Here is a 26728-nt window from a genome sequence, read left to right as displayed (position 1 = left end):
AAAATGGATGTTTAGAGAGTAGTATAAACTCATTTACAAAAGTCATTATTTAAAATAAAAAAAAAGTGAAGTGACTCTGTGTCAGTTACGTAAGTCAGAATTCTGATTAGAAAAACTGTATGTTGAAACTTAGGATTGTAAAGAAAAGCTTTTCTGTACAGATTTTCAAGCTGTTTACTGAGATTATTAATAATGTAAATACTTTGGAGGAAACAGAATATACCATTAGCGTGTTCTTCGGTGAGAATTTATTGTGAGTGTTTTGTCTGATTTCAACACACCTCAGATTTCACTTCTGTGTATGTATCTATAGCTCATTTAGTTTGCTGATAAGATATGTAGGAGGTGTTTCTGGCTGCCTTAAGAACTATGTCCACTTACATAGGCTATTGTAATTAAAACCTTTATCCTAACCTTCTTGGTAGACAACACACTCTAGTTAACAGCAGAAAGGGTCTTCCAGCTAGTTGAAATAAACTGGGAAGTAATTGTTACAAAATACTGAAAGATACTGAAAGTGTCATCAGTTCTTCATTTGTGAGGAAGGATTCTGCTTTTAGTGCGTCAGAAGGTGTTTCCTGCACCCATCTGACTGCTAGATTCCAAGAAAAAAATGTGAAGTGCAGAGAAAAAGCTGCATGAAGAGCTAGCAAGGATCAGACAACAGCAGCTGTACTTCTGAATAATTTAGGTTTAGTTTGCAAAGTTGTACAGGAAAGGATCATCACTTACACTTGCATTTGAGAAAATGGAGCTGCAAGTGTCATAGAAAGTGACAATGTGCAAACCATTTGAAATAGCACAGCGACTGTCTTGTCACTTTGAGCTCAATCCTGCAGCACTGTGTGCCAGCATACAGTGGGAAGTAAATAGTGTAGAACGAGATCCCTTTGTTGAGATAAGGCAGCAGTGCAGAGCCCTTCCTGAAAGTATGGACTGCTGCTTGAAAGCCATGTCTGTCAGGTGTGCCAGATGACATCCACATCAGCTTGCTCCAGGGGGTGCATTAATACTATTATTGACAGGTATTTATAGTTACTGGCAATAAAAAGTCCCAGGAGACTGCCAGCCCCTTTCTCCCCCTTGAAAGCCGGCTGCTGAGAGTGGCAGTCAGCACTCAGTGCTGCATGTGTGTTTGCCTTTTGGTCAAAAGGAACTGCTTTTATAGCGACTTTTTCTGAAACATGCCTGTTTTATGTAGTCAGTTTAATTTTGAAATTAACTGAAATTTAGTTTAATAGGTTGGGGTTGGTATTTTTTTTTTTCGTTGGTTAAATAAATCTTGGATTCTATTTCTTTCTGTTTATCACCAGAAACATTCTCTAGTTATGTGTCACCTAAGAAAATTTCTTTTACCTCTGCAGATACGGAGGCGCTGGGAGCCGATTACTCGTGACTAAGGATGTAACTTCGTAACTTCAGCCCAATGCCACTGCGCAAGTACAACCTGAGAGCAAAACTCGAATTTTACAATAAGGGGCTACCTAGAAACCCACAAGAAGATAACTCGGCAGCCACCCGCGTGTTGGCAGACGTGGCAGACAGCCGGCGGGATTTCCCCGTGCGCTGCTGCCCGCGTAAGCGCGCGGGGAAGGTGGCTCCGGCAGAGGAGGGAGCTCGCAAAGGTGACGCAGCGGCGGGTGAAGCAGCACGCGGAGGATCACCGGCGCTGGCGGGCGGTTAAGCCGGCCGACACCTGAACCAGGCGCACGGGGCGCTTTATTCCGTGAGGCCCGTGCGCGCAGGGGTAGGGCGGGGCGGCGGCTGCCCCAGCCCCAGCGCAGCGCCCCGCGCGGCCCCTCCCCACCCGCCCAGTGGCCGCGGGAGCTGCGGCCGGGGCAGGGCAGAGGCGCGCCGGCCGGTGCCCACCATGGTGCCCCGCGGATCGCTGCGCGCTGCCGGCTCCCTGCTGCTGTGCTGCGCCCTGGCCGCCGCCCGCGCAGCGCCGCGAAGGACACCCTCGTTCGACGGGCAGGTCGCGGAGAACCGCGCGGCGGGCACGCGTGTGCGCGGGCTGAGCATCCCCCTAACGCGGCTGGCGCCGGGGCCGTGGTGCGCGCAGGTGCGGGGCAGGCGCTGGCGGCTGCAGCTGCTGGGCGCGGGGCACTCGCACTTCCGCGTGTGGCTGCACGCCCGCACCGCGCGCGTCCTGCTGCGCACGGCGCGCCCGCTGGACCGCGAGGCCCGCGCGCTGTACGCGCTGCGCCTGGCGCTGTGCTGCCGCCGCTGCCTGCCGCGCGCCGCCGCGCCCGCGGAGCTGGCTGCCATCACCGTCCGCGTGCTGGACGACAACGACAACGCGCCGCGCTTCGCGGGGGGCCCGCGCCGCGGCGTCACGCGGCTCCGCGTGGAGGAGACGCTGGCGCTCGGCTCCGCCGTGTGGCAGGCGCACGCCGAGGACGCGGACGCGGGCGCCAACGCGGAGCTGCGCTACTTCGCGCTCCCGCGCAGCGAGCACTTCTTCGTGGTGCCGCGCAGCGGGCGCGTGCTGCTGGTGCGCTCCCTGCTCCACCTGCGAGCGCCCATCACGCTGCGCCTCTACGCGCGGGACCGCGGGCGGCCGCCGCTGCTCAGCGCCCCGCTGGAGCTCGAGGTGCTGCCGCAGCCCAAGCGTCTCCCGATCCCCCGCGATGCCGCCCGACGGCGCCGCCGGTCTGTGCTGGTGCCTCCCCGCGCAGCCGCCCGGCCGCTGTCCCTGTCCGTGCCAGAGGACGCCCGCCCGGGCATCCGCCTGGCGACGCTGGTCCCGGTGCGCTTCGCTTCTGCCTGGTTCGAGCTGGTGTCGCCGCCCGTCGAGGAGTCGCCGGTGCGTGTGGAGCGGGAGAGCGGAGTGGTAACGCTGAGAGCCGGCCTTGACAGGGAGGCGGTGGCCCACTGGAAGTTCGTCGTCCGCGTCCAGGAGCGTCCAGGTACGTGAGGGCACACACGGGGGCTGCCTCTGCGCTCGCCCCTTGGGTTGCAGCCGCAAACAAAAGTCTGTACCCAGTAGTGGTCGCGTCCCATCTATCGGTTGGAGGATGGGTTGTGCTTTAAGAAGTCCCCAAGTGACAGCACGTGCATGGGAGTGGTTGAGTGTCAAGTGTTCTATGCTGTTACCTTATGGAATGTGACTTTGACTTTTTACGCCTGTATAACTGTTAAAACAGTGTAGGGCTCAAGAAACATTTTATAGCGTAGGGGGTATTTACTGCCCAATTGTGTAAAAATGCGTGGGGCAGTGGGTTGGTTATCGGAATGTAACTATTCCATCTGTCACAATTCTTAGTCATTAACAAGCATCATGGAAAGTGTGTGGTGTAACCAGAGTGTAACTTACATGATACATGTGCTGAGACAAAGCTCTTTGGATACACAACGCTGCTTACACGCAAGTGCTTGCTGAAAAATGCTTCCTGTAGCTCTGCGTGGCCTGAAGCAGCTTGAAGCCATCGAGTTTTGAGTCGTTAAAGTTCTGCGTGTTTGGTGGAAGGTTTTGAACGGTTGGTGCCCTCGTGCTTCCGTGGCTGCACTTCTCTTAAAAACCCTGAGGATTCAAACGTGCACCATGGAACCTCTGTGTGATTTAAACTTACCCTTTACAGGGTCTTAAGTTAGAATAACTCATTTCATTTATGTCTGGCTGATTACACCTATTACTTTTTCAAATTCTTTATTTTCATTTTGAATTGTCATCTTAATATTTTTCACCTATGAAAACAGAGCTTAGTTTAAGCATGTTTTTAATTCACCAGATGGTGGGTGTCTGTGTACATGCCCCGTGTCTCTCGCTATTTTTGTGTTACGTGTGATTCTAACATTGTTTTGAAGATTGTCTGGAATGTGAGTATTCAGAAGAAAATTGTATCAACAGGAACGAATTGGTTGAATTGATTTCAGCTTGGAAAGGTTTTGAGGGGGTTTTATATTGTTTGTTTTCTAGTGCTTGTGAAAACTAGCAACATCTCAGCAGTGCAGCTGCTCAGAGTAACTTCTGTTCTTCACAGAGCAGCACAGGCAGGCAGAAGAGAATATTTCCACACTTTTCCTTTCTCTCATCGTTTCTGTTTTCTGAATGAGGGGCAGCCTGCAGGAGCGAGAGGCAGTTTACTCTTTGGTGTCTGTTAAATCCCTGAGGATGTCCACAGGGATTCTCGTTAGCACTGACAGTTTCAGTGACTTCCCCAGAAATTCTAAGAAAAATTTCAAGAGAAGCTCAAGAGTTCGAGAACTTCCCATCTTGCAGTAGAATTACAGCTGCTATCTCTTTAGCTAATTCTCCCCTTATGAAAATGCTTTTTGGCTGTCAATAATCATTTATTAAGACACATGCTTTGTTATTTAAGGATGTCTGTTGGAATAATTAATTTACAGTTATTACTTCACATCTGGGCATGCTTGGGTTTTCTGTGTGCCACTCTCAGCAGATGGATACCACACTGGGAAGTCCCTGATTACATGGGTATCATTTGAATCTCTTTTAATTCGTAAGACCCACTCTGCCATGAGAATTTAGGTGCTCTGTTGCTTTCTTTACTTTTGTATGTTTCTGGTTTGCTTTAACTTCTATTTTAAAAGCCATATGAGGGTAAGGGACAGAAATGTGATAGACTGTCATTATTCTTTGAGCCCCTCAAAGTCATCTCTTCAGAAGGTTTATGTTTAATGAATGAGCAAACTGCTGTACTTAAAAGTAGCCCATCAGATACTTCATCTATTTTCAGAGATGACAGTAGAGAAATATTTGCATATAGTTGTACTGTTTCTTGAAGGATATGCAGTAGGACTGGGTACAATAACCAGTGGCTTTATCTCATGTTAGGGTATGAAAATGGGAAAAGAGATTTCTCCTGGTGGCAGCTGAAGGCTTAGGACCTTCTGGAAATGTATTTTACCAAACTTTTTGTCAATAGATATTTTAAGTGAAGATGTATTGCAGAGTCAGGTGTCAGAAGAGTCCAGATACTTGCAGAGTCTTCTCAAAACAATGTCCTCTCAAACTCCAAATATTTTATTTGCAGTAATCAAAAAAAAAAAAAGAAAACAACCCGAACCCCCAATTAAAAAAAAAAGTCTATCTAAGGTAGAAGTCTTAGAAGTTGGAGCAGTTTAAAAAAATACTAACTGGAGTACTTAATTTGCTAATAGATGTAGGCCAGTATGTAATAGCTGTACTGACCTAAAGGCTTGCAAGACTTTTAACACTCATAAATCTCCTTTGAAAAAAAATTGAAATGACCTAAAAATGCCAGGAGCAACCTTGCTTCTTACATATTATTGTTTAATCATAATAATGTAATATCTCTTCCCTCAGTACATTCAAGGACTGTATAATAGTTGTTCATGGTTGCAGTGACATGTTCAGTCAAGTACCTATTCTGTATTGTCAGATTTTTTAACTCAGTGTTGGGCATTGTCAGTTTTATCAATTGGACTGGTGCAGAGAAACCTACATTCTTAACCAATACAAGCGCTCTATTTTCAAGTCTTGTCTTTTAGAAGTATCTGTTGGATTTTTGAGGGAAGAGACATTTCATATAATCCTAATGCAATCAGAAGTCTGAGAATTTGTTTGGTTTCATAGGCTGACAGCATCTTGTATAATTGGACGTGGTGAAAAGAGATGGGTTTAGGGGCACTCCAGCACACTGTATTTGAAATGGCAGTCAAACTATTTCAGCACGCGTATTTTCCAAGGCTTGTCTTCAGCAGTGTAACAATCAAAAGTTGTTAACCAGATGACTACGTATTAAGGCCCTCTTTTCTTTCCTACCGCCCTTGGTGTAACAATAGAGGTAGGTGCGGAATACGTTTTCTGAGTTGGTGTATGAAATGACAGGATTTATTACTTTGCAGTAGCTGTGTCCAATCTAGTGCATCCTTATTACACAACTTTGATATCAAGTTGGAGGAGCTAGTTTGTGCTACTTTATGTTGAAACCCATTCCTAGAAAACAAATGGTGATAAGAGTTTTTTTGAGATAAAACTGGGTTAGGTAGAGCCGTAAAGAACTAGTGAAGAACCTCAAGAAGAAAGGAACAATTATCCAATCAAGATGTTTGGTCACTTACTTTAATTTTCAGGATGCTCTTCAATTTTGGCAAGTCTTTAAATTGGACTCCCTCAGAGGATCATGATTTTGAGAGGGATTTCATTCCTTTTACATACTGAGTTCCTCTATGTGTCTTAAATTTTATGTGGAAAATTACTAATGATTTTACAAGCTTGTGACACCCTTTTAATTTATTAGAAGTTTTCCTGAGCTTTTTGGGCAAAGTATGTAACCAAGTCTTCATAGTATGTGATCATTAAAGTTTTTTCCTGTGTGTGGTGTTTTTTTTCAGTCCAAAAACAGTTTATTTTATTGTGCACATGTGGTTTGTATCTCCCCAAAGGATCACATTTCTAACTTTGAATAGTTAATCTAAAATGTTATGTTTTCTCCTATACGTTTAACCCTGCCTTGTTTAAGCTTCTTAATCTTAACAACTGCGCTTAATGAGACGCTCTCCTTTTGAGCATGGAGACTGTCAAAAGGAATCTAGTGAGGAAGCTGACAGCAGAGCTGTCGTTGATCTGCATAGCTGTTTGCTGAAAGGCGTTTTAGTAACAGATTTTCCTGCTTTTTCTTGGAAAAGGGACATCCTTTCAAAAAATGTGAATTTTATATTAAACTAGGAAGATTTTAGATATCGCACAAAACCTATTTGCGTTGTGGTTCGGACCTTGTGGACTTGAACAAATGTTGTTGGATGTATAGTAACTCTGATTTTACTAAATGGGTTTTCCACTGCGGTGGCCCATGTTTTTTACATCTATTGAAAGGTTAAACAGGTGTTGTGCTATGATTAGTCTGACATAAAATGATGAAAGTCTAAAATGTAGGTCCATCACATAGGTAAACTGTGACATTTTTTGAAGTGCTTCTGCTATAGAAGCCAGCAGTTGTATTATGTTGATGTGTAATTCTTATGCGGAGTATGTTGGTAAAGAGCTGATGTCATTAGCTGTATGGATCTAGAAGTTTGCCTACACACAGACAGGTATTTTAGAGACTGATTATTTATATTTTTTAGTGACTTACTGCTGCTTTTAAAGAACATTTTTGCTATGGTTGAACTTCCCAGCAAGTCACTTACTATTTTGCTTGTTTGTTTGGGTTTTTTTTAAGGGTGAAAATTCTGAGTCATGGCATATCATATATTTCCTGCAAGCAGAAACTCGGTCCAGCCAGTGTTTTATGTTCTTTAATGTAGCTGGAATTCAGAGGAAGGCAATATAATAAATCCTTCTGTTTATCAGTTTCAAACACAGATAGGCCTGAAAAATAAGCAATTATAGACAGATACTTTTGATGAGGTTTCAGCAGTAGATTTTGAGAATTGATTTTGGTGATAGGGAATGAATTTTAGTGCTGCAGCTTTTGTCAGTAATACTAAGTTAAAAGGAAGTAATTCCAACTGGAGGGAATGTGTTAGAAAAAGCAGACTTCAGGATGAGCTGCCCTAAGAAGGATTTTTGATGATACACAAATTGACTCTAATAGGGAATTAAGCAGCTAAAGTAGGAAAAACCTCTGCACTAGAGTTTATAACTTTAGTCTTAATTTTTAATATAAATTGAAAAGAGAGCAGTAGAGAGGGATAATAATTAATTTTGATATTGCTAAAGGCAAATAAGTGCTGTTTGCAATTATGTGGGAAAAGTAATCTGCTTTCATTAGTTTCCATAGTGAAAATAAGTAAGAAAAGAGGAAAAAGTACTTTCTGGACGACTAAAAAGATGATTTTCCCCTTTTGAATATGAAGTAGTATTTTCTATATGGCTTCTAACAATACAAATTTCTAATAGAGGATGTTCCAGTGTTATGTTACTGTCATGTCTATGTGCAGCAAGATACTATTCTTTTAGTAGGATTTTTTCTGATAGATGGCATTGTGTAAGATATCTGCAGTGTACCTGGCTTGAGTGTCAAGTATCTAGCATTTAATATTGAAGAAATTCTTGTTGCTAGTGTGTTACAAAACAGTTTGAAAATTCTTTTAGGGATGGTGAAACCTGTGTCAGATTCCTGACTTAGGGTCTCAGTACTGGGTTGATGTGTGCTGCTGAATATAGTTGAATACGACTTTAAGGTCTCTTAACTATTAAAACACAAGTACCTGGAGGAACATGCCCAAGTCCTTTCATTTTGTGGTTATTAAAGTTTGTTAGAGCATGTGACGATTGATCTCAGTCCTGATGCAGTTCTCCACAGTTTTCTTACAAGCAGAATGTTATAATTAGGTACTAAATGCCAGCATATTAATGTTCAGTAAACTGACAATCAGTAAGTGCAAGAGTGGAATTTGTATCCAGGTTTGTTACTACTTGTTCAATAAAAATCAATTATTCTTCAATTGTGACTTACTTTTTGGTAGAGGAATTCAGGCATGTTAAAAACTTCGGCAGAATGCGAAACTGCATGGGTTCATGGAGCGATTGGGATACTGATTTCCAGAATCCAGAGAGGCAAAGACGAGTAACCTTTCTGCTCGTGGCAGGGTTACCAATGTGGCGTTCAGATCCTCGATAGATCTTGCTATTACAGAGGCAGATTTTCTAATGTTTTTAACTTGGTTTCTAAGTTAGTGCTTGTTATTTTAAGGCTGCAGTATGCCCAGGCAAACTAAGCTATTATTGAGTATTTGCAAACTTGTGACAGGGTCCACAAGACCTGTTCTTTTCAGGAGACAGACAGTTTTGAGACTAACTTCTCCCTTTTGCTCATATTCTTTTTGGACATCTTTGGGTGTATTTCTACCTCAGACTCAGATCAACATCTAACAAGTTTCCTCCTCTGCAGTTTCTTCAGGTGTCTTGAACTAGTTGCCCTGGAACTGTAAGAGCACACATTCTGGCATGAAACACATCTCTTTGAAGCACATCTGGTTCTACTTAGTGTGGTAGTGAGAAATAATATTCATGCTGCTACTTTTTACATCATGATTTACATCACTGCTTTTTGCATCAGGATGTCGGGGGAGGGACTCTTCATTAGGGACTGTAGTGATAGGACAAGGGGTAATGGGTTAAAACTTAAACAGGGGAAGTTTAGATTGGATATAAGGAGGAAGTTCTTTACTGTAAGGGTGGTGAGGCACTGGAATGGGTTGCCCAGGGAGGGTGTGAATGCTCCATCCCTGGCAGTGTTCAAGACCAGGTTGGATGAGGCCTTGGGTGATATGGTTTAGTGTGAGGTGTCCCTGCCCATGGCAGGGGGGCTGGAACTAGATGATCTTAAGGTCCTTTCCAACCCTAACTATTCTATGATTCTATGATTTTGGGATGGTTTTTTGGATGCTCCATCCGGCTTGTTTTGTGTTATAGAGAGGAGAAAGCAGGTAGCTGCTTTCACAGAGTCTGTCTAAATGCTGAAGGAAATTAATTATACCTGGGTGACTACAGGGGCAGAGCAGTAGCAGTTTAGGCTACTATACTCTGACCTCAATATCAGTCATTTTTATTGTGATGAGGAAATTTGAGTTGATCTTTGGAACCTTTGGCTTCACATGCAATGTTGAAAGGAACATTTAGCTAGAGAAGCCAAATTGAGCATCCTCACAGCAGGCCTCCCAGCACTCCTGGCTGTAGAAGTGAAGTATGTAGCACACACCAGTCATCTCAGAGTTCAGAACACTTCGTAAAACTGGGATGTATGTGGTAGCTGAGAATTTTTCCATGAAAATGTAAAAAGGCATGTTGCACATCTCTGTGTTCTGCAGTGGTGCGAGGTGTGTTTAAGGTTCTTTTTCAGGAAACTGTTAGCTTCTGTGATTTACTGTTTGATAAATTAGAAGTCTGATTTTGCTGTAGTGACCAGTTTCTCACATGTCTTATCTTAAACTAGTATTATATTCCCTGGGACATTAAATTCTGATTACAGGATATGGTTATACAGAAATCAATTTGGATTTAACAAGTTACTGTCAATACACTTTCTGTTGCTCTTTAGAGAAGAAGAAAAAGTGATGCACTTACAGTTACAGTTCTAAAATTCAGATGAATGAATACAGTTTTACCAGTTTAGGAAGAACTTCTGTGATTATCTTGGCTGATTCTCTATTGTCTTGCACTCAAGGTCATGATGGGTTAAGTCTCAGTAAGAAACTTGCATTTGCCTCTGTTAATCACAGCACCAAGAAGTTTTCTTTACCACAATCCACTTACTGGTTGTTTATAGGTTGCAGATTACGATTCAGTGTACTAAATATGCCACTTGCCATCAGACAGGGGATCCAAAGTGTGAAAAGCTGAAGCTTGCCAGAAGCTGGTGTGAAAGATATATTAATACTTCTGTGGAACGAAGGGATAAGGTCAGTAAATGTTCATCAGACAAAAGTTGGAACAGGGATGATTTTGAAGAGGGATGTCAATTAAGGAAATAGGGAGGGAGAGCACAGCTGCTAGGTGGCACACCTTCCTGGGGGAATATCCCTCCCTAGCAAGATAACACTACAAGATCAGACATTTTGGCAGCGTTTTATGTTTAGTATCTTAAATGCTAAGGTCTTTGTATTATTAATTAGATTAAATCTGATAATTTTAGTTCTTTGTATGGTGTTTCAGTTCCTGTAAAGCTATTTTGAAAATAAGTGTGTTTATGCATTTTCATGTATAGTAATAACTGAAATCAATTGTTAACACCATCAACTTTCAAAATTCTGACTTTACATCCATTATTAAACTTGTGGATAAATTGTGTTGTAAATATAGACAGCTGTTTTTACGCAGACCACATTCCCTTTCACCTTCCCAGGCTTATAAGCTGGGGCATAGTGCCATGTCAGCACAGTTGTACTCTTTCGGAGTCAGACAGGGTGCGGATACACCACTCTGCTGGAGTTAAAGGCATTCAAGATGGACTGCAGGAGCACTCAAGTTGGCTTCTGTAGCAAAACGTTTTACAAGTTCAGTGCCAGCCCACCTGGAGCCAAGCTGGCCAAAAGGCCTAAGTTCATAGAATCCCAGACTGGGTTGGGTTGGAAGGAACCTTAAAGCTCATCCAGTTCCAGCCCCCTGCCATGGGCAGGGACACCTTCCACCAGACCAGGTTGCTCCAAGCCCCTGTGTCCAACCTGGCCTTGAACACTGCCAGGGATGGGGCAGCCACAGCTTCTCTGGGCACCTTGTACCAGGGCCTCAGCACCCTCGTTGTAAAGAATTTCTTCCTAATGTCTCATCTCAATCTCCCCTCTGTCAGTTTAAAGTCATTCCCGCTTGTCCTGTCACTACAAGCCCTTGTAAAGAGCCCCTCTCCAGCTTTCTTGTTGGCCCCACTAGGCACTGGGAGCTGCCCTAAGGTCTCCCTGACTCTTCTTCAGACTGAACAAACCCAATTCTCTCGGCCTTTTATATTTATACTGTGCTCCCTGATGTTACTGGTAATACTTATCAGTTACAAAAAATACCACCTTTGTCTCAGTGTTGTTACCCCAGCTAAGTTGCTTCAAAATGTGAGCTAGCTATATGTGGTTGAAGGAAGCATTTTTTTTTTTTTTCAGTTGAAAAAAAGGAGAAAATAGGTTTCTGTCTTCTGTATCACTTTGCTTCCTTAGGAACATGAAGATTTTAATCCTACCTTTTGGTCTTGTGTTCAGGAACTTGCTTCAATCAGGATGTTTTCCCACTTCTTCCTCCTTTATCAGGAATGCTTACCTCCCTTCCTGGAGATTTTGGAGCAGTTTTTTCAGTCTGACATTTTTACTTTCTGCTACGTTTTCAGTAATACGTGCCTCATACTTATTATTTGTTTAGGAGCTTGGCTGTCTTCACTGGTTAATTTAATAATAGCAGAGATAAACACTCTTCCCTCAATTTTAAAAGATCTTCTGTTGTCCATTTTTTTGAGAATTTGGATAGTTCCTTTCTGTGGTGGTTTGTTTCTGGGGTTTTGTTTAGTTATTTATTTTTAATAGCATTTAATATTTAATACAAGTGAAAACCATATTCGGATTTCAGGGAACTTCCCAACCAGGAAAATCCCTGGTTAGGGTAGACTGGTTAGAATTTTTTGGCAACAAATATTTAATTTCCACAGTTCAGAGCTGCTGTAACCATTGTACAGTATTGCAGACAATGTACAGTCAGGAGCCTGTACATGTTTCTGTTACTCTGAGTGTCATTAAGTAGCTGTCTAAATATGTCTTTGTTTTTCTGTAACTATTAGGGAAGGATTGGTACTTGGAGAACTTGTCACTTACCGTGATGGATGTAAATGACAACGTACCCAACTGGGCCATGGAGCCCTTCCCGTTCCTGGCTGTGGTTTCCCCTGAAGCTGTGGGAGGTACTGAGGTATACAAGCTGCTTGCTCTGGATGGAGATGAAGGGATCCATGGAGCTGTAGAATATATTCTCTTGGAAGGTAAATTTTAACCCTCCCAGTCCCTGTGTGGCTTCACTCTTGTGACTTCTTTGGGTTTTAGCCTCAGTTTCATTAGTGAGAAATCTTCCCTTCCTCCTGTAAAAGGCTCATGAGCCTTCAGCTCTGTGTGTGAGAAAGATCAGCTTTTATCGAGGGCGTGGACAGACTTGCCAGGTTTGAAGGGTGTTCTCCTTTCGAAGTGGAGTTCCTGTCCAGAATGTCACCTGGGGGGCGGTGGGGGTTGGAGCAGTCAGTCCTCCTCAGGGCTTTGGCAAAGGGGTGACAATGGCAGCAGTGGTCAGCACTGCTCTGCTGGACTGACTGCCTTTTTATGAGATAGGGCAGTATGTGGAGCATGGTTTGTTGCGGGGAGAGGGCTAATGTTCCTTCTCTAACAAATTTTTAAGGGACTGGGTTGTGCCTTAGCTTTGCATAGCTAACAGACCTATTAATAACTTGTCTCTTAAAGAATAGCTCAAAACCGTGTAAGCAGAAGGGGAGTATCAATACCACTGCAAAGGTGATTTTGTTCTTGGCCAGGGATCTAGCAGGATATTTTCTGGTAAGGGATACTTAGGGTCAAACAGCAGCAAAGTATTGGGGGATAAAGAAGAGTAATAATTGTGCAGAAAAGTAAAATGCAACTTAGAAATGCACTCATGAATGTGATTACTGATACCTGATCTCAAAGTTCTAAACAAACTTCTGAGTTTTTGTGTGCATGCTGATTCTAAGCCAAAACCAACTAGGGAATCGATACCCTATTTGCCTCCTAGTTTTAATCAAATAAAACTGTCTTGCTGACGGCAACTTGTGGATTTATTTCTTTTAGGTGGTGAAGACAGATTTGAAGTTGAGAAGGACACTGGCTGGATTAAAACAACGGGTTTGCCACTGGTGAAGGACAAGGAGTATTTGCTGACTGTACTAGCAGCAGATAAACTTGGAAGCAGAGGGTCTCCAGCTTCTGTTTCTGTAATTGCTGGATTTCGACCACCCCAGTTCACTAACATATCATACTTTGTTTATGTTCCTGAAAGTATGCCACAAGGAAAATCGTAAGTAACAGTTAAAAATAATGCAGTGAGATTGTTTCCTAGTTTATTTTCTGTTTGGTCTCCCCAAAGCCTCAATCTTATTTATGGATCATAAATAGATACTGCGAGTAGAAATTTATATATCTTACTAGAAATGATCAAGATGTAGAATCCTTAAATTCTCATATTTAAATAAGACCAATGAAACAAGGACACAGGAAATAAGAGTTGCTGTCATGCACTGGATTTCTGGATTTAGGATTTCACAGCTGTGGGCTGATTTAAGGCTGCTGCTGAGCAGAGGAGCATCACCAGATCTTCCTGTTCATTTGGACTGCCATGAGAGCTAATGTGCTATCTGCAGGGGCAGGCTGATCCTGTGAAAGACCAAGCCAAGAAAAGAAAAAAAGTTCTCAGTTGGGTTGTTAAATGTGTTTGCATCATGGCTTTTAGTGCTGTTGGGAGAGGAGAGTGGCATGAACATGCAGACACGGTAAGAGTTAGAAGGCTAGTTAGTTAGAGAGTTAGAAGGAGGGCTGAATAATTCCTGCCAGCAGGAACACGTCAGCTGGCTGAAACTGTAAGACAATATAATAGGAAAATACAGAAAAAGACTAAAGTGAGATAATGACCAACAACAACCATTTCCATTGTTTCAGTAGTGCACCCAAAGGAAATGAGAAGACAGCAGCATGGAAATGTAATGGGGACAAAGGTGTTCAGACAGAGTTTTGTCTTTTGGATTGTAGTTGTCACTGGATTGTAGTTGTCAGAGGTAGTTGTCTCACCTGGGAGACAGAATTCTTTTTCCTAATAAACCTGCATGAAGGCAACAAACACTTAAGGAATTAGTATTCTGTTCTATTTTTAAATTACTTCTACTTCACACTGCAAGTGTTTTTCACACTTGACTTCAAACATATTGGACTTTGGCAGAAAAAAATAGTGTGAGACGAGCTAAAAACATGTCCTGTATAACCTGTAACAAGCACACTGTTAGTGACTTTATCCTTTTGCAGTTACCTTATGAAGCTTTAGGGATTGCATAACTGCAACACCAAACTTACTATGCCATTATTAGACTGAATCTGTCACATCTTGCTTTAGCTTTTTGTTTGCTGCCTGAAAACTGTCATTGTAGTAGTGGAAAGTTAGAGTAGGCAAACTCAGCTGCAGCAAAAATGAACTCCTGTGTTCCTGCATGTTAAACCCTTATTGTGTTCTGCTTCCAAGAATCGTATCTTTAGCAGTTGAACCTCAAGATGATGTGTGAACCTCACTGTGTAACTGGGTGTTTTGAGTTTGGTGTTTAGGTACAGCTGTCAGTGATCAGACCTGCAGGACTGCACCATCATTTCTGATATGGATAATTTTTGTCCTGTTTTTCAGTATGTTGTATTCTGTGCTTGAGTTCTTTTTAATTTTTTTATTTTCTTTAATACAGCTTTCTTACAGTCACTGCTGTGTCATATCAGAAGAAATCCCTGAGCTACAGTTTACTGACTAATCCCAGTGGTCTGTTCAGTATTGATCAGGCAACAGGAGATATCAGTTTAACTCAGAGTGTGGATTATGAGAGTGACCAACACCAGTACCTTCTTTTGGTCAGAGCACAGGAAAATGAGCAGTTCAGCAGTGCAGCAGAGGTAGGTGTTCACTTCTGGCAGTCTGTATGTATTACCATTTTCCTTCAGCCTTTCCAGATTTCTGTACAGATTCAGTAGGGGCTCCTGTTGCCCCGGTTCATGCTGTCTATTCTGTTGTCCATTTTAAAAGTCTCTTTGTCTGTAAGAAGATATTGATTCCAATTTAAAACAAAGGCAGAACAGTAAATGATTTGTTTCTGATGAGGTGCACAGAGAAAGTAATAAAAGCTCACATAGATTAAAAGATGATGGTTTATGGTGTTCTGGAAAGCTGTTTGACAGCAAAAACGTTGATAAGTATAGTAAATAATGTTTGAATTCCAGGATTCACAGAGCTGGGAAGTGCATGCAATGTAACAGTTTGTTCCTGCTGCAGGAAATGAGATGTACGCTACAGAGGGAACAGGGGGCTGGCTTATTAGGAACAAGTATGAGGACACAGAGACACTGAAACAGTGTCTGTGTCAGTGTAACAGTGGCTGTAGCACACCAGAGAGTGGTCATTTTTCTTGACCGTTTTAGGTACTAGAGGATGAAGAGTAGTGGAATATGACTTGAAGATTATGAAATGATTTTACAAATACATTTAGCCTAAACATAGTTTAACGTATGCCTGCTTTACACTGATACAACCTTAGCAGTTAAGAGACAGCAACTCTCTGTTTATAAGAACCTGTGTAAGAGCAGATTGTGTATATGTCTACCTGTTGCACTGTAGTGCAGAATACCTCAACCGACTTTTGACAGTCTCAAATGTAACAGTACGAGCTGCCATAAAGGCTAATTTAACTCATTCCTTACTGTTTGGATTGCAGGCAGTGCAACTGTGAACACATATTTGACATAGGAATAAGACAACATTTTAAAATATGTTAAAAGCAGAATTATATGTCTGTGCTGCTGTAACTGAATTCAGAACTTGGTTTTGTAATGCTAAAATGTAATATGCTTGGTAGTAGAATCATTAGTGTTACAAATTACAGAGGTGTTAGAAGATAAGATAATGCGAAAAGGATGCTTGGAAAGCAGAAGGTCCATCTTCTTTTACATTATTAACAGGAAATTATCAGTGGAGATGAAGGGTGGGTGGAAAGTGTTGCTGCAAGGGACTGGGACTTGGCAACTAGAAGTATTTTGGAATCTAGTATTTCAACATTTCTTAGAGCAGTCTAAGAAAAATGGCTTATCCTATGTGCTATAGCTTCTGAAGACCTCAAGGATGTTTTCAGGAAGTTCTTCCATCTGATATTTGTAGAGCAACAAAGTTGTTGTCTCAATTCACTTTGCTGTTTAACATTCCTCTTTTCTCTATTAAGGTTTTGGTTGTAATCACAGATGTGAATGATTGTGCCCCTGAATTTCATCAGTCAATTTACAGCAAGGCTGATGTTCCTGAAACAGTTACTATGACAACTGTACTTCTACAAGGTTAGTGCTTCTAAAACGATTTGTTATGTTCAGTATGAGTATTGACATTTTCCTCCCACTAATTAGACTTCAGGTCAGAAGGCAAAATTGCCTGCCCCAGCATGGGTAGTTGCAACTCTCTGAAGACAAATGGCACCACTTAGAATTGGGTCATGATTATTTACTGCTGCTACAGCCCAAATAATTTTGAGGGACAGACGGCAAAGGAAACAAATCTTTGTGGGATTTTGAAGTAACAGGGCTTCAGTTGGGGTTAGGATTATAGCAGCAGGTTTATAATAGCAATCTTGCAACATTTCTTCTCTTGAAGGAAGAGAGTGATGTTTGATCAGAAATTACGGACACATCACCTCACCTTCTCTGCCTATCTTAATTCAAGAGTCCTACGTGAGCTTGCTGTAGGATATACTACTTTTTTGCATTAAAAGCCTCTTGCGTTGTTTAACTGGTTTGTGGGAGGTTTTGTTTAGGTGCTTGAAGAAGACAACTTTGCTTCTTCCCAATGCAACCAGTAGCTTAAGCTTTAAATGATGATGCTTTGTAAATTAGGTGAACTTTGGCTTTGCAAGCTGCAAAAATCTTATGTTGAAAATGTTTATAAAGAAATGGGCAGATCCTAGCAATAAAATGTATGTCACCTAAGTGGTTCTACAAGGGCCTAATATTAGTGTTCGACCCTTACACAAGCTTTCTATAAATCTTGAGGGGGTGTGGGTGAATTAAACTACAGGAAAATCGCTGTTTGCTAGTAAATAGGATTTTATAGCATCTACTGTTCTTCTTCGTGATTTATCCTGTAGTAATAGTAGTCTGTAAATTACTATTCTGGTAACTGCTCTCTTAGCATAGAGTTTTGTAGGTTATGGGTAGGATCTGACAAACACATGACATGAGGCAGTTGAATAATATATATAAATATTTCATATTAAATCACACAGGGTGTGATCTGTCCAAGTGATCTTAAATCAGCAGTGTAGGTGGACATGAGAATATATATCTCTGTGTGGATACAGGTTCTTGGTAGTACAGGGCTCTTTAAATCCAGCAAGGGCAAGATCTAGCAGCTGAATTCAACCAGGGACTTAACTTTATTTTTTTAAAACAACTTATTTTCCAGTAAGGGTTAGTTCAATAAAAAACATAGGCATAGCACAGTTGTATGAATTATTTCAAGCACCACATGCCAAGGCAAGTGCTATTCCTGTTTTATGCTGCACAGTAATTCTCTTGTTATAGTACTTAACATTCCAGGTCACAAACTTTGATCTACACAATGTCTTTCTCTCTTAACAGTGACAGCCACTGACTGCGATTCAAAAGAGAATGCCGAATTGCTATATTACACTTTGAGTCAAGACTTCAGCATTACTTCTCATGGTACCATTTTTCCAGCAACACGGTTAGACTATGAGCGACCTAACCATCTGTATGAGTTTATAATTATGGCTGTAGATAAAGGAGAAGAGCCAAAGACTGGGACAGCGACTGTTAGGATCCATGTTTCAAATGTGAATGATGAAGCCCCTGAGTTTTCCCAGGCAATGTAAATATGTATTTTTAAAAACTCTGTTATTTTTGTCTTTTACAGTTGCTTTATATGTTTTGGTCAAAAGGCTAGTCATTACAGGATGGTAACTGGCTTCAGTTCAATCAAATCTAAGAGTTGGACTGACAGATGTGGGTTGATCTTTTGACTCTGAGACTCTCTTACTACCAGAAAAGAAAAAAAGTGTGGTTCTTAATTTTAAAGTTTAGGCATACTTTCAGTGTACAGTAGGACTTATGTATCTGTCTAGATAGAAGAAGTTGTATGTAGACAGTCTCTTTGAACAGATCTTGCATTTTAAGTTTTTTCCAATATGTACTGAAAGAGGTGCAGTCTTTTCAGATTATACATTTCAAGGGGACTCTACCATCATCAAAGGAAATTGAGCAGAAAAAGCAGGCAAGTCAGTGTTGTCCTAAGCCTTCATCCAGAGTACATGGTGGAATTTTGCCTTTTAATTACTCAATTTAAGCTTAGAGTCAACAGACTGCATCCCTGGTTTATAATTGTTAAAGAAAAACGTTTCGATGACAGAATCCTAAATGACCACTGAATTATAAAAACAGCAAATAAATGTCAGTGAGTGGAGTTCACTTGATTTCACTTAGTCCTGTCACCTAAAAACTACTTTTCCACTCTTCCGCTTTCTAAAGCATCAGTAAGGATTTTTCTTCCTTCATTAGGGCTCAGAAGTGTCTGGAGCAATGTCATAAGTACTATAAACTTGCATTCCTGTTAGAGGCTTAGTAGTGGAATTCCCAGTCAGCTTCTGCATCAGTCTTCTACTTACTAAAGCTAGAAGTTGCTCAGGACAAAATCCCAGCGGAGATTTCATTGGTGCTAAGCTTGTGGTTTAGGTGAACAAAACATCAAAGCTTTCTGACAGTCCTTACTTTGCGTGAAGAGAACCTATGGCTTCAAAATCTTGTCCCTTCCTTTCTTTCCTGAACACTGCTTAGGAGATACAGCTTGGAAAAATTGATCTTTTGTAAATTCTCATTGGATCTCTATGCATTTTCAAACACTAAGCCCAATTAAATTTCTCACTCTCCAGATTATGCCTATTTTTTGTTTATTTGTTTGTTTTAATATTCAGGGTCATTGAATATTTATCTGTTAGTCTTTGATCTGTTTCTAGTTTTTTAATCAGAAATGAGTGATAGTATTAAAGATGCTGTAAACATTTCTTAAGCAATTGGAAGCAGAAAACAGTTTAAACACAGCTCCCTGCCAGCCCTTATGTTTAAAGAAGAACATGATTAAAATGAACATTATTTTAAATTACCAAACATTCACAAGAAGCTTTTCTGTTCCTTATGCTATAATAGCAGGGAAAGTGTTGTATATATGTATAGATCTGCATTGGAATTGAATTCAGCTCCTGGAATTTGAATTATCTAAAGTTCTTGTTTAACCAGGTTAACCAGACTTTTGAATTTGCTTTATCATTCCCATTATGAAAAGGATCTTGAACCCAAAGGTGAAATATGGACAGAACTTAGTTGAAGTTTTCTGTGAAATAGATTCATCATGAAGACTTGTAAATTAGGTCCTGTTGAGAGGCTGGTTCGCAATTACTGCAGTGATGTGTGACAGGCTAATACAAATCAAGAATCTGCTGCTGTCCTTCTAGCCCTTTGTTTAAATAGATTTACAGTACAGCATAAACTTGTGATTCCTTGCCGTGAGCTTTTTTTCATCATGGTTACTCTTTATCTCAGTTATGAAATGCTGAAGGCTACCACTGTGTATCATTTTGTCAGTTTTTACTTTCTCCTGTTTAAGAGACCTCTTCTGATGACTTGAACTCTTTCGTCCCTATATTTCATGTTCAAAACTATGAGAATTACTGTTCAGTTGCTTTCCAGATGCAGAATTAAGACAGTGTCCTGAGGGTTGTGACTGAATTAAATGAGAATAATTTACTTCTCTTACTTCATGGCATATTAAATTGGGAGAAGAAAAATGCTGTTTCTGCAAAGGTTTTGATGAAAACACACATATCTAGACAACAAGGGGGAGGTTTTCTGTGCATCCATTTTCTTCAAATTTTTCTATTCTCAGCATATGGAGAGTGGGTCCATAAAAACTCTGAAGCCAGCGGCTCATATGTATTTTATCTGTATCTTCGGACACAGCCAGCTGTAGTTCATTCTTATGGCTGAGCTTTGGCATATTTCTTGTGGACCAGTCTCTAGTATGCTTTAGTCTGGCCTGTGCTCAATCCAGTCAGATAAAATAATAAGTATCTGGGACTTTGTTAAGCAGGGGGCTTTTCTACTCTGGAGAGTTTAGGCTGATAATCATAGAATCATAGAACCATAGAATCGTTAGGGTTGGAAAGGACCTTAAGATCAGCTAGTTCCAACCTCCCTGCAATGGGCAGGGACACCTCACACTAAATCATATCACCCAAGGCCTCGTCCAACCTGGTCTTGAACACCACCAGGGATGGAGCATTCACAACCTCCCTGGGCAACCCATTCCAGTGCCTCACCACCCTAACAGGAAAGAATTTCCTTATATCCAATCTAAACTTCCCCTGTTTAAGTTTTAACCCGTTACCCCTTGTCCTATCACTACAGTCCCTAATGAAGAGTCCCCCCCCAGCATCCCTATAGGCCCCCTTCAGATACTGGAAGGCTGCTATGAGGTCTCCATGCAGCCTTCTCTTCTCCAGGCTCAACAGGCCCAACTTTTTCAGCCTGTCTTCATAAGGAGGTGCTCCAGTCCCCTGATCATCCTCGTGGCCTCCTCTGGACTTGTTCCAACAGTTCCATGTCCTTTTTATGTTGAGGACACCAGAACTGTACCCAGTGCTCCAAGTGAGGTCTCAGGAGAGCAGACTAGAGGGGCAGGATCACCTCCTTCGACATGCTGGTCACGCTGCTTTTGATGCAGCCCAGGATATAGTTGGCTTTCTGGGCTGTGAGTGCACACTGAACCCAGCTCATGTTAAGTTTCTCATTGACCAACACCCCCAAGTCCTTCTCCACAGGGCTGCTCTGAATCTCTTCTCTGCCCAACCTGTAGCTGTGCCTGGGATTGCTCCGACCCACGTGTAGGACCTTGCACTTGGCATGGTTAAACCTCATGAGGTTGGCATGAGCCCACCTTACAAGCATGTTGAGGTCCCTCTGGATGGCATTCCTTCCCTCCAGCCTATCAACTGAACCACACAGCTTGGTGTCATCGGCAAACTTGCTGAGGGCGCACTCAATCCCACTGTCCATGTCACCGACAAAGACGTTGAACAAGACCGGTCCCAACACCGATCCCTGAGGGACACCACTCATTACTGGTCTCCAGCCGGACATTGAGCCATTGACCACAACTCTTTGCATGCTTCCATCCAGCCAGTTCTTTATCCACTGAGTGGTCCATCCATCAAATTGATGTCTCTCCAATTTAGAGACAAGGATATCATGTGGGACAGTGTCAACTGCTTTACACAAGTCCAGGTAGATGACATCAACTGCTCTACCCCTGTCCATCAGTTCTGTAGCCCCATCATAGAAGGCCACCATATTGGTCAGGCAGGATTTCCCCTTAGTGAAGCCATGTTGGCTGTCACCAAGCACCTTGTTGTTTTTCATGTGCCTTAGCATGCCTTCCAGGAGAATCTGCTCCAAGATTTTGCCAGGCACAGAGGTGAGACTGACTGGTCTGTAATTCCCCGGGTCATCCATTTTCCCCTTCTTGAAAATGGGGGTTATATTTCCCTTTTTCCAGTCATCGGGAACTTCACCTGACTGCCATGATTTTTCAAATATGATGGACAGCGGCTTTGCAACTTCATTCACCAGCTTCTTCAGGACCCACGGATGGATTTCATCAGGACCCATGGACTTGTGCACGTTCTGATTTTTAAGATGGTCTCGAACCAGATCCTCTCCTACAGTGGGCGCAAGGTCTTCATTCTCACAGTGCCTGCGTCTGCCTTCCAAGACCTGGGTGGTTTGGTCAGAGCATTTGCCAGTGAAGACTGAGGCAAAGAAGTCATTCAGAACCTCAGCCTTCTCCAAATCCCGTGTAGCCAGTTCTCCTGAGAGCTTCCTGAGGGGTCCTACATTCTTCCTAGTCTGTTTTTTATTTGCTATGTACCTGTAGAATCCCTTCCTGTTATCTTTAATACCTCTAGCTAAGTTTAATTCTAACTGAGCCTCTTAAGAGCTTATTATGTCAGTGATGTGTCTGGACTTGAGGTTTTTGCAAAACTGATGTTGCACACACATCCTCCAGATCTGATTCTTATCTTAGTCCTGCTGGTGCAAAGAAGCGTTTTGAGAATTTGTGTCAGAAAATGTGCTGTGATGAGCAATGCTTTAACTTGGCAAATGTTTGCTTTGATTCTGTGAATCAGGCAGCTCATTTTTTTTTTTTTTAATCAAAATAAAAAAGCAAATTCTGCATTTAGCACAAATCTTGTTACAAGTCTGAGTTTCAGAGTTTCAGTACTGCTGGAAGTTTGCAGCGGAAATCTGTGAGAGGTAACAACAGAAAGACATGGTTGGTTGGACAGATCATCAATGCAAACATTTCACTGGTTAACAGAAGCATCCTATCAGTGTAATTGTATTAATAAATTACAAATCTCTGCAGTACCCTTTGTGCATATAGTGAGTAGGTGGTGTAAAGCACTGTTCTGTATATATTATTTCCTGTCTAAATTAATAAGTATATCATACTCATTTCTTTTAACAGCTACAGGAGTTTTGTTTCTGAAGATGCGGTCCCAAACACATTAGTTGCTACAGTTAATGCCATTGACCCTGATGGAGATGGTGTGACATACAGTATTCTCTCTGGGAATCAAAAACGAAACTTTGTTATTGACCCTAAGAAAGGTAATAATATATTAGCTCTTTGCTGTTGCAGTTATAATGTTGATTCTGATCTGGTGCAGCTTGAATTTGGTCTTCATTTGGTGGCAGTTATAAAAGCTGAATAGCATATTCTGTTTTTGAAACTAATACCTAATTTAAAAAAATGCAGGAAAAAGATACAGTTGCTCTAGACTGTTATAATGTTAAAAAAAAATCATATTATTTTCATAAAAGCTTTGTATCTTGCCTATCTTGCTCATTCTTTGCTTTTGGTCAGTAGCTTAGTAGAGAACATTATTCTAGGTAACAAGTAACTTAATAGAGAGTGTTATTATTGGTAACAGTGTAGCCTTCCAAATGTCAAACAAGGATAGGACATGAGTAACATTTAAACTAGGAAAGTAGTTTCAAAATTGCAGTATTCACATGAGCAATATTACTTAGCCAAGAATACTGCATGCATGAAATAAAAAAATACGTGTGGAGAATGCTTCGTGGTTTAAGTAATTTGTTCTGAAATAGCAGATTTTACATCTTTTAAATTTTTTCTCAGCACTTGAATATTTTTAAAAACCCAAAGGAAGAAATTGCACAAAATCAGTGTCCTTATTAAAAGAAAAAATTAAGAAATGCATAAACACACATTACCTGAGCAGGCTGGCACATGCCTTTAAATTACTAGGGTTTATGTGCTGGTGATTGCTTGAAAAAAACAGAAGATGATGTTTTGAGATAGAAAGAGTCCTTCAAATTGAAATCCCTCTGAAGGATTGAAGTAACGTAATTAACTTCATTTAAACTACTTTATATGTAACCTGTTTTGACCTGCAATCAAAATCAGAACTTCTGTTTTTCAAAGCGTAAGTGTTAAATATATAGGCAGGAGTAAGCCGTGCTATGTTATTCCTCCTTTATTTCATAGTGTTCACTTAGCAGGAGATGTTAATTTCAATGCAGATCATGTTTCTGCAATATCCATGTTAAATTCGAAAATGTTCCCAAAAATACGGTCTACAGGTAATTTTCAAGTGTTGAAACATGATCCTGAATTTATTGAGAGCTCCTTTTATCCTTTCTGAGTTAAAACTAGAATTGTAGGTTCCATGAGTTAAATTTCTAAAGGTATTTTGGCACCTGAAGGAACAATGGTTTTAAAAGTGTCTAATTGCCATGGGGATGTTGTATATCTGATCCTCCTGAATTTCTGTATTGTAAGTGCACAATGAATCTTAACATTTGTTTGAGAGCATCTCTTGAGGTTAGCTCCATAGTTTTAATATAGTCACATATATATACTTTTATACTTTTTTACCAAATAACTTTTATAGTCTTTAAAACTTAATTTTAGAAACATCATAATTTTCTGGCTTTTGTTGCTTAATAAAAGTTATACAGTGGCTTGTAGCATTTTCTTTTCAGAAATGATGTCAAGGGAATAGTCTGTACCCCCTTGCTGCAGAAATGCCAAGGTAAAGTGGTGATCTGTCAAACATAAGTGCTGCAGCTAAAACAAGACATTTGCAAGCAAATTGAGTGACATTGATGCTGTGACAATACTGTTGTAATGGCAGTTGCTGTTATGACTCATGAACAGAGGTGATTGATGGATGATGGAGCAAAACGATGACAGCTTGTTACTGCATGGCCTCAGATAGCTGTAGTCTCTTTTTCTTTTGTGGCAAATCTTTCATATATCTTTCTCTGACAGCGCCTTTGTGTCCCACCCATCATTTGGGTGACTTGGGAGAATAGCAGAACACAGGTTTCTGATAATATGCCTGTAGGGATAAATTCTGTTGTGCTTGTGCTGCAGGAAGGTAAACTTGAGCTACTTTGTATAAGCTACAGCAGTAGATGTGGTGCCACGTGCTTCAGTAATGATACAGGAAGACAAGCAGACTCACTAATGGGGCAGGCACAAGTAAAACACAAGTCTGGCACAATGTTTTTCTGTATTTTTGTTTTGCTCTGTTTTTTTTTTCTGCAGCAGATACACAAAAGCTAATATGTGCAGGTCAGCTGATTTGTAACTGTCATCTCATTTAGCTCTGTAGACAAACCTGCAGACAAACCTGGTGTGCTGTCTTAATTCTGTGTTCATATCAGGCTGCAGTAAAAATACCATGATTAAATTGAACCATAGCAGCCTTATGGCTTATTGATGAATAGATAAACCAGAGTGGTTTGTTGTGGTGCTTACTAGTGAGAATAACTGTAGTTGGTTAATGCAGTAAAAAATTAAACCCCAACAACCTATTGTTTTTACAGGGCTAGTTAGACTTCGTTCAAGTCCATTTCTGGAGCTGCAAGGAACATATGTACTTAATGTCACAGCTGCTGATGATAATGCCTCTGGAGGTCCCCATTCTCTTACAAGTACTGCCCAGGTTGTTGTGAAAATTGATGATGTCAACAATAACAAACCTGTCTTTCAGAAGGTAAATATATGAGGCTTATCATTTGTATTAGACTGTGTGGTAAATGCTTAAGACTGTGTTATTGGTACAAGTGGTGCAGCAGCTGAGCTATTCAAGAAGTGGTCACTTCCATCTCTCTTGGAGGCCTTATGCCACTGTCTTCTGCGTCTTTTCCGTTCCTCTCCTAAGATATACAGGGTTTGTGCTCTTGTGGCAGAATAGCTCCTGTGAGCATTGTCTTTTCCCTGAACCACATCTCATCTCTGGCATTTTAGAAGATGAAGTTGAGTGAATAACTTTTGGACCCATGCTCATGTGAGGAGGAATGGATAGGTATAGTTATATAGGTGTACCTATGCAGTGGACTTGTTCCAGAATATTCCAAAACACCTCTCTAAATTACTGTCATGGTTTAAGCCCAGCCACGCAGCTCGTTCACTCACTCCCCCTGCTTACTCCCTCAGCTCCTGGAGGGATGGGGGGGAGAATCGAAAGAATGTAACTCCCATGGGTTGAGATAAGAACAGTTCAGTAACGAAGGTATAACACAAATCACTGCTGCTACCACCAATAATAATAATGATACGGGAAATAACAAGGGGAGAGAATACAACCACTCACCACCTGCCAACCGACACCCAGCCCGACCCAAGGAGTGATCTGGCCCTTCGGGTAACTGCTCCCAGTTTCTGGGCATGACGTGCTGTGGTATGAAATACCCCTTCGGTCAGTTTGGGTCAGGTGTCCTGTCTCTGCTTCCTCCCAGCTTCTCCTCCTCCCTGGCAGAGCATGAGACTCAGAAAGTTCTTGATCAGAGTAAACATTACTTAGCAACAACTAAAACCATCAGAGTTATCAGTGCTGTTTCCAGGCTGAAAGCCAAAACCACAGCACTGCACCAGCTACTAAGGAGGAGAAAAATGACTGCTACTGCTGAACCCAGGACAATTACATAGGCTTCTTTTGAAGACTGTATGTCTGGAACTGATGAAAAAGAGAAGAATAAAAGTGCGTTTTTATCTTAATTTGTTAAGTACTAAAAATAAATGCTTGTATAAGTTTTCAGAATGCTGATTCATATTAAAGATCTGTTGTCTAAAAATTAAGTTGGATGCTGATGGACAGTGTTGCACATTTTGAAAAGTCAGTGGCTATCAGTGTTACTCTTGGGAATTCTCAGTAATCTGTCCTCAACAAAGTTACTTTTTGTAGAAATCCTGTTTTGAGCAAAGCCATTCTGTACGCTGGGCAAGTGTATACCCTCTTTTTTCTCATAAGGTTTTTGCTGATATGGAGAAATATTTGCATTTGGAAATTAATTGTACCTTTTTGGCCAAGTATTTTCATTATTTGGAGATGCTTATTGGCTTCATGTTGTGTTACAACTGCAAAGTAGCAACTAAAGTCTGTAAATTAGTCACATTACAGGTAAAACATTAGTATCA

The 26728-nt window shown here is 41.3% G+C and overlaps 1 protein-coding gene across 1 annotated transcript in view; it reads left to right on the top strand.

Moving 5' to 3' along the window:
- Window positions 1–1870: 1870 nt before the first annotated feature.
- Window positions 1871–26728, top strand: part of LOC134156664 (neural-cadherin-like) — a 56031-nt gene continuing 31173 nt past the window's right edge. Inside the window, 8 exon segments of the mRNA XM_062604917.1 lie at window positions 1871–2909; window positions 12186–12383; window positions 13216–13441; window positions 14865–15066; window positions 16383–16494; window positions 17788–18037; window positions 22745–22887; window positions 25135–25304. Of these exon segments, the coding sequence (XP_062460901.1) occupies window positions 1871–2909; window positions 12186–12383; window positions 13216–13441; window positions 14865–15066; window positions 16383–16494; window positions 17788–18037; window positions 22745–22887; window positions 25135–25304 (2340 nt within the window).

Source organism: Pezoporus occidentalis, unplaced genomic scaffold (genome assembly GCF_034315485.1).
Source record: "Pezoporus occidentalis ecotype Australia unplaced genomic scaffold, CSIRO_AGI_Poc_V1 ctg89, whole genome shotgun sequence".
Lineage (NCBI taxonomy): Eukaryota > Metazoa > Chordata > Aves > Psittaciformes > Psittacidae > Pezoporus > Pezoporus occidentalis.
The sequence above is the reverse complement of the archived record's forward strand: the minus strand, read 5'-3'. Positions and strand labels throughout refer to the sequence as shown.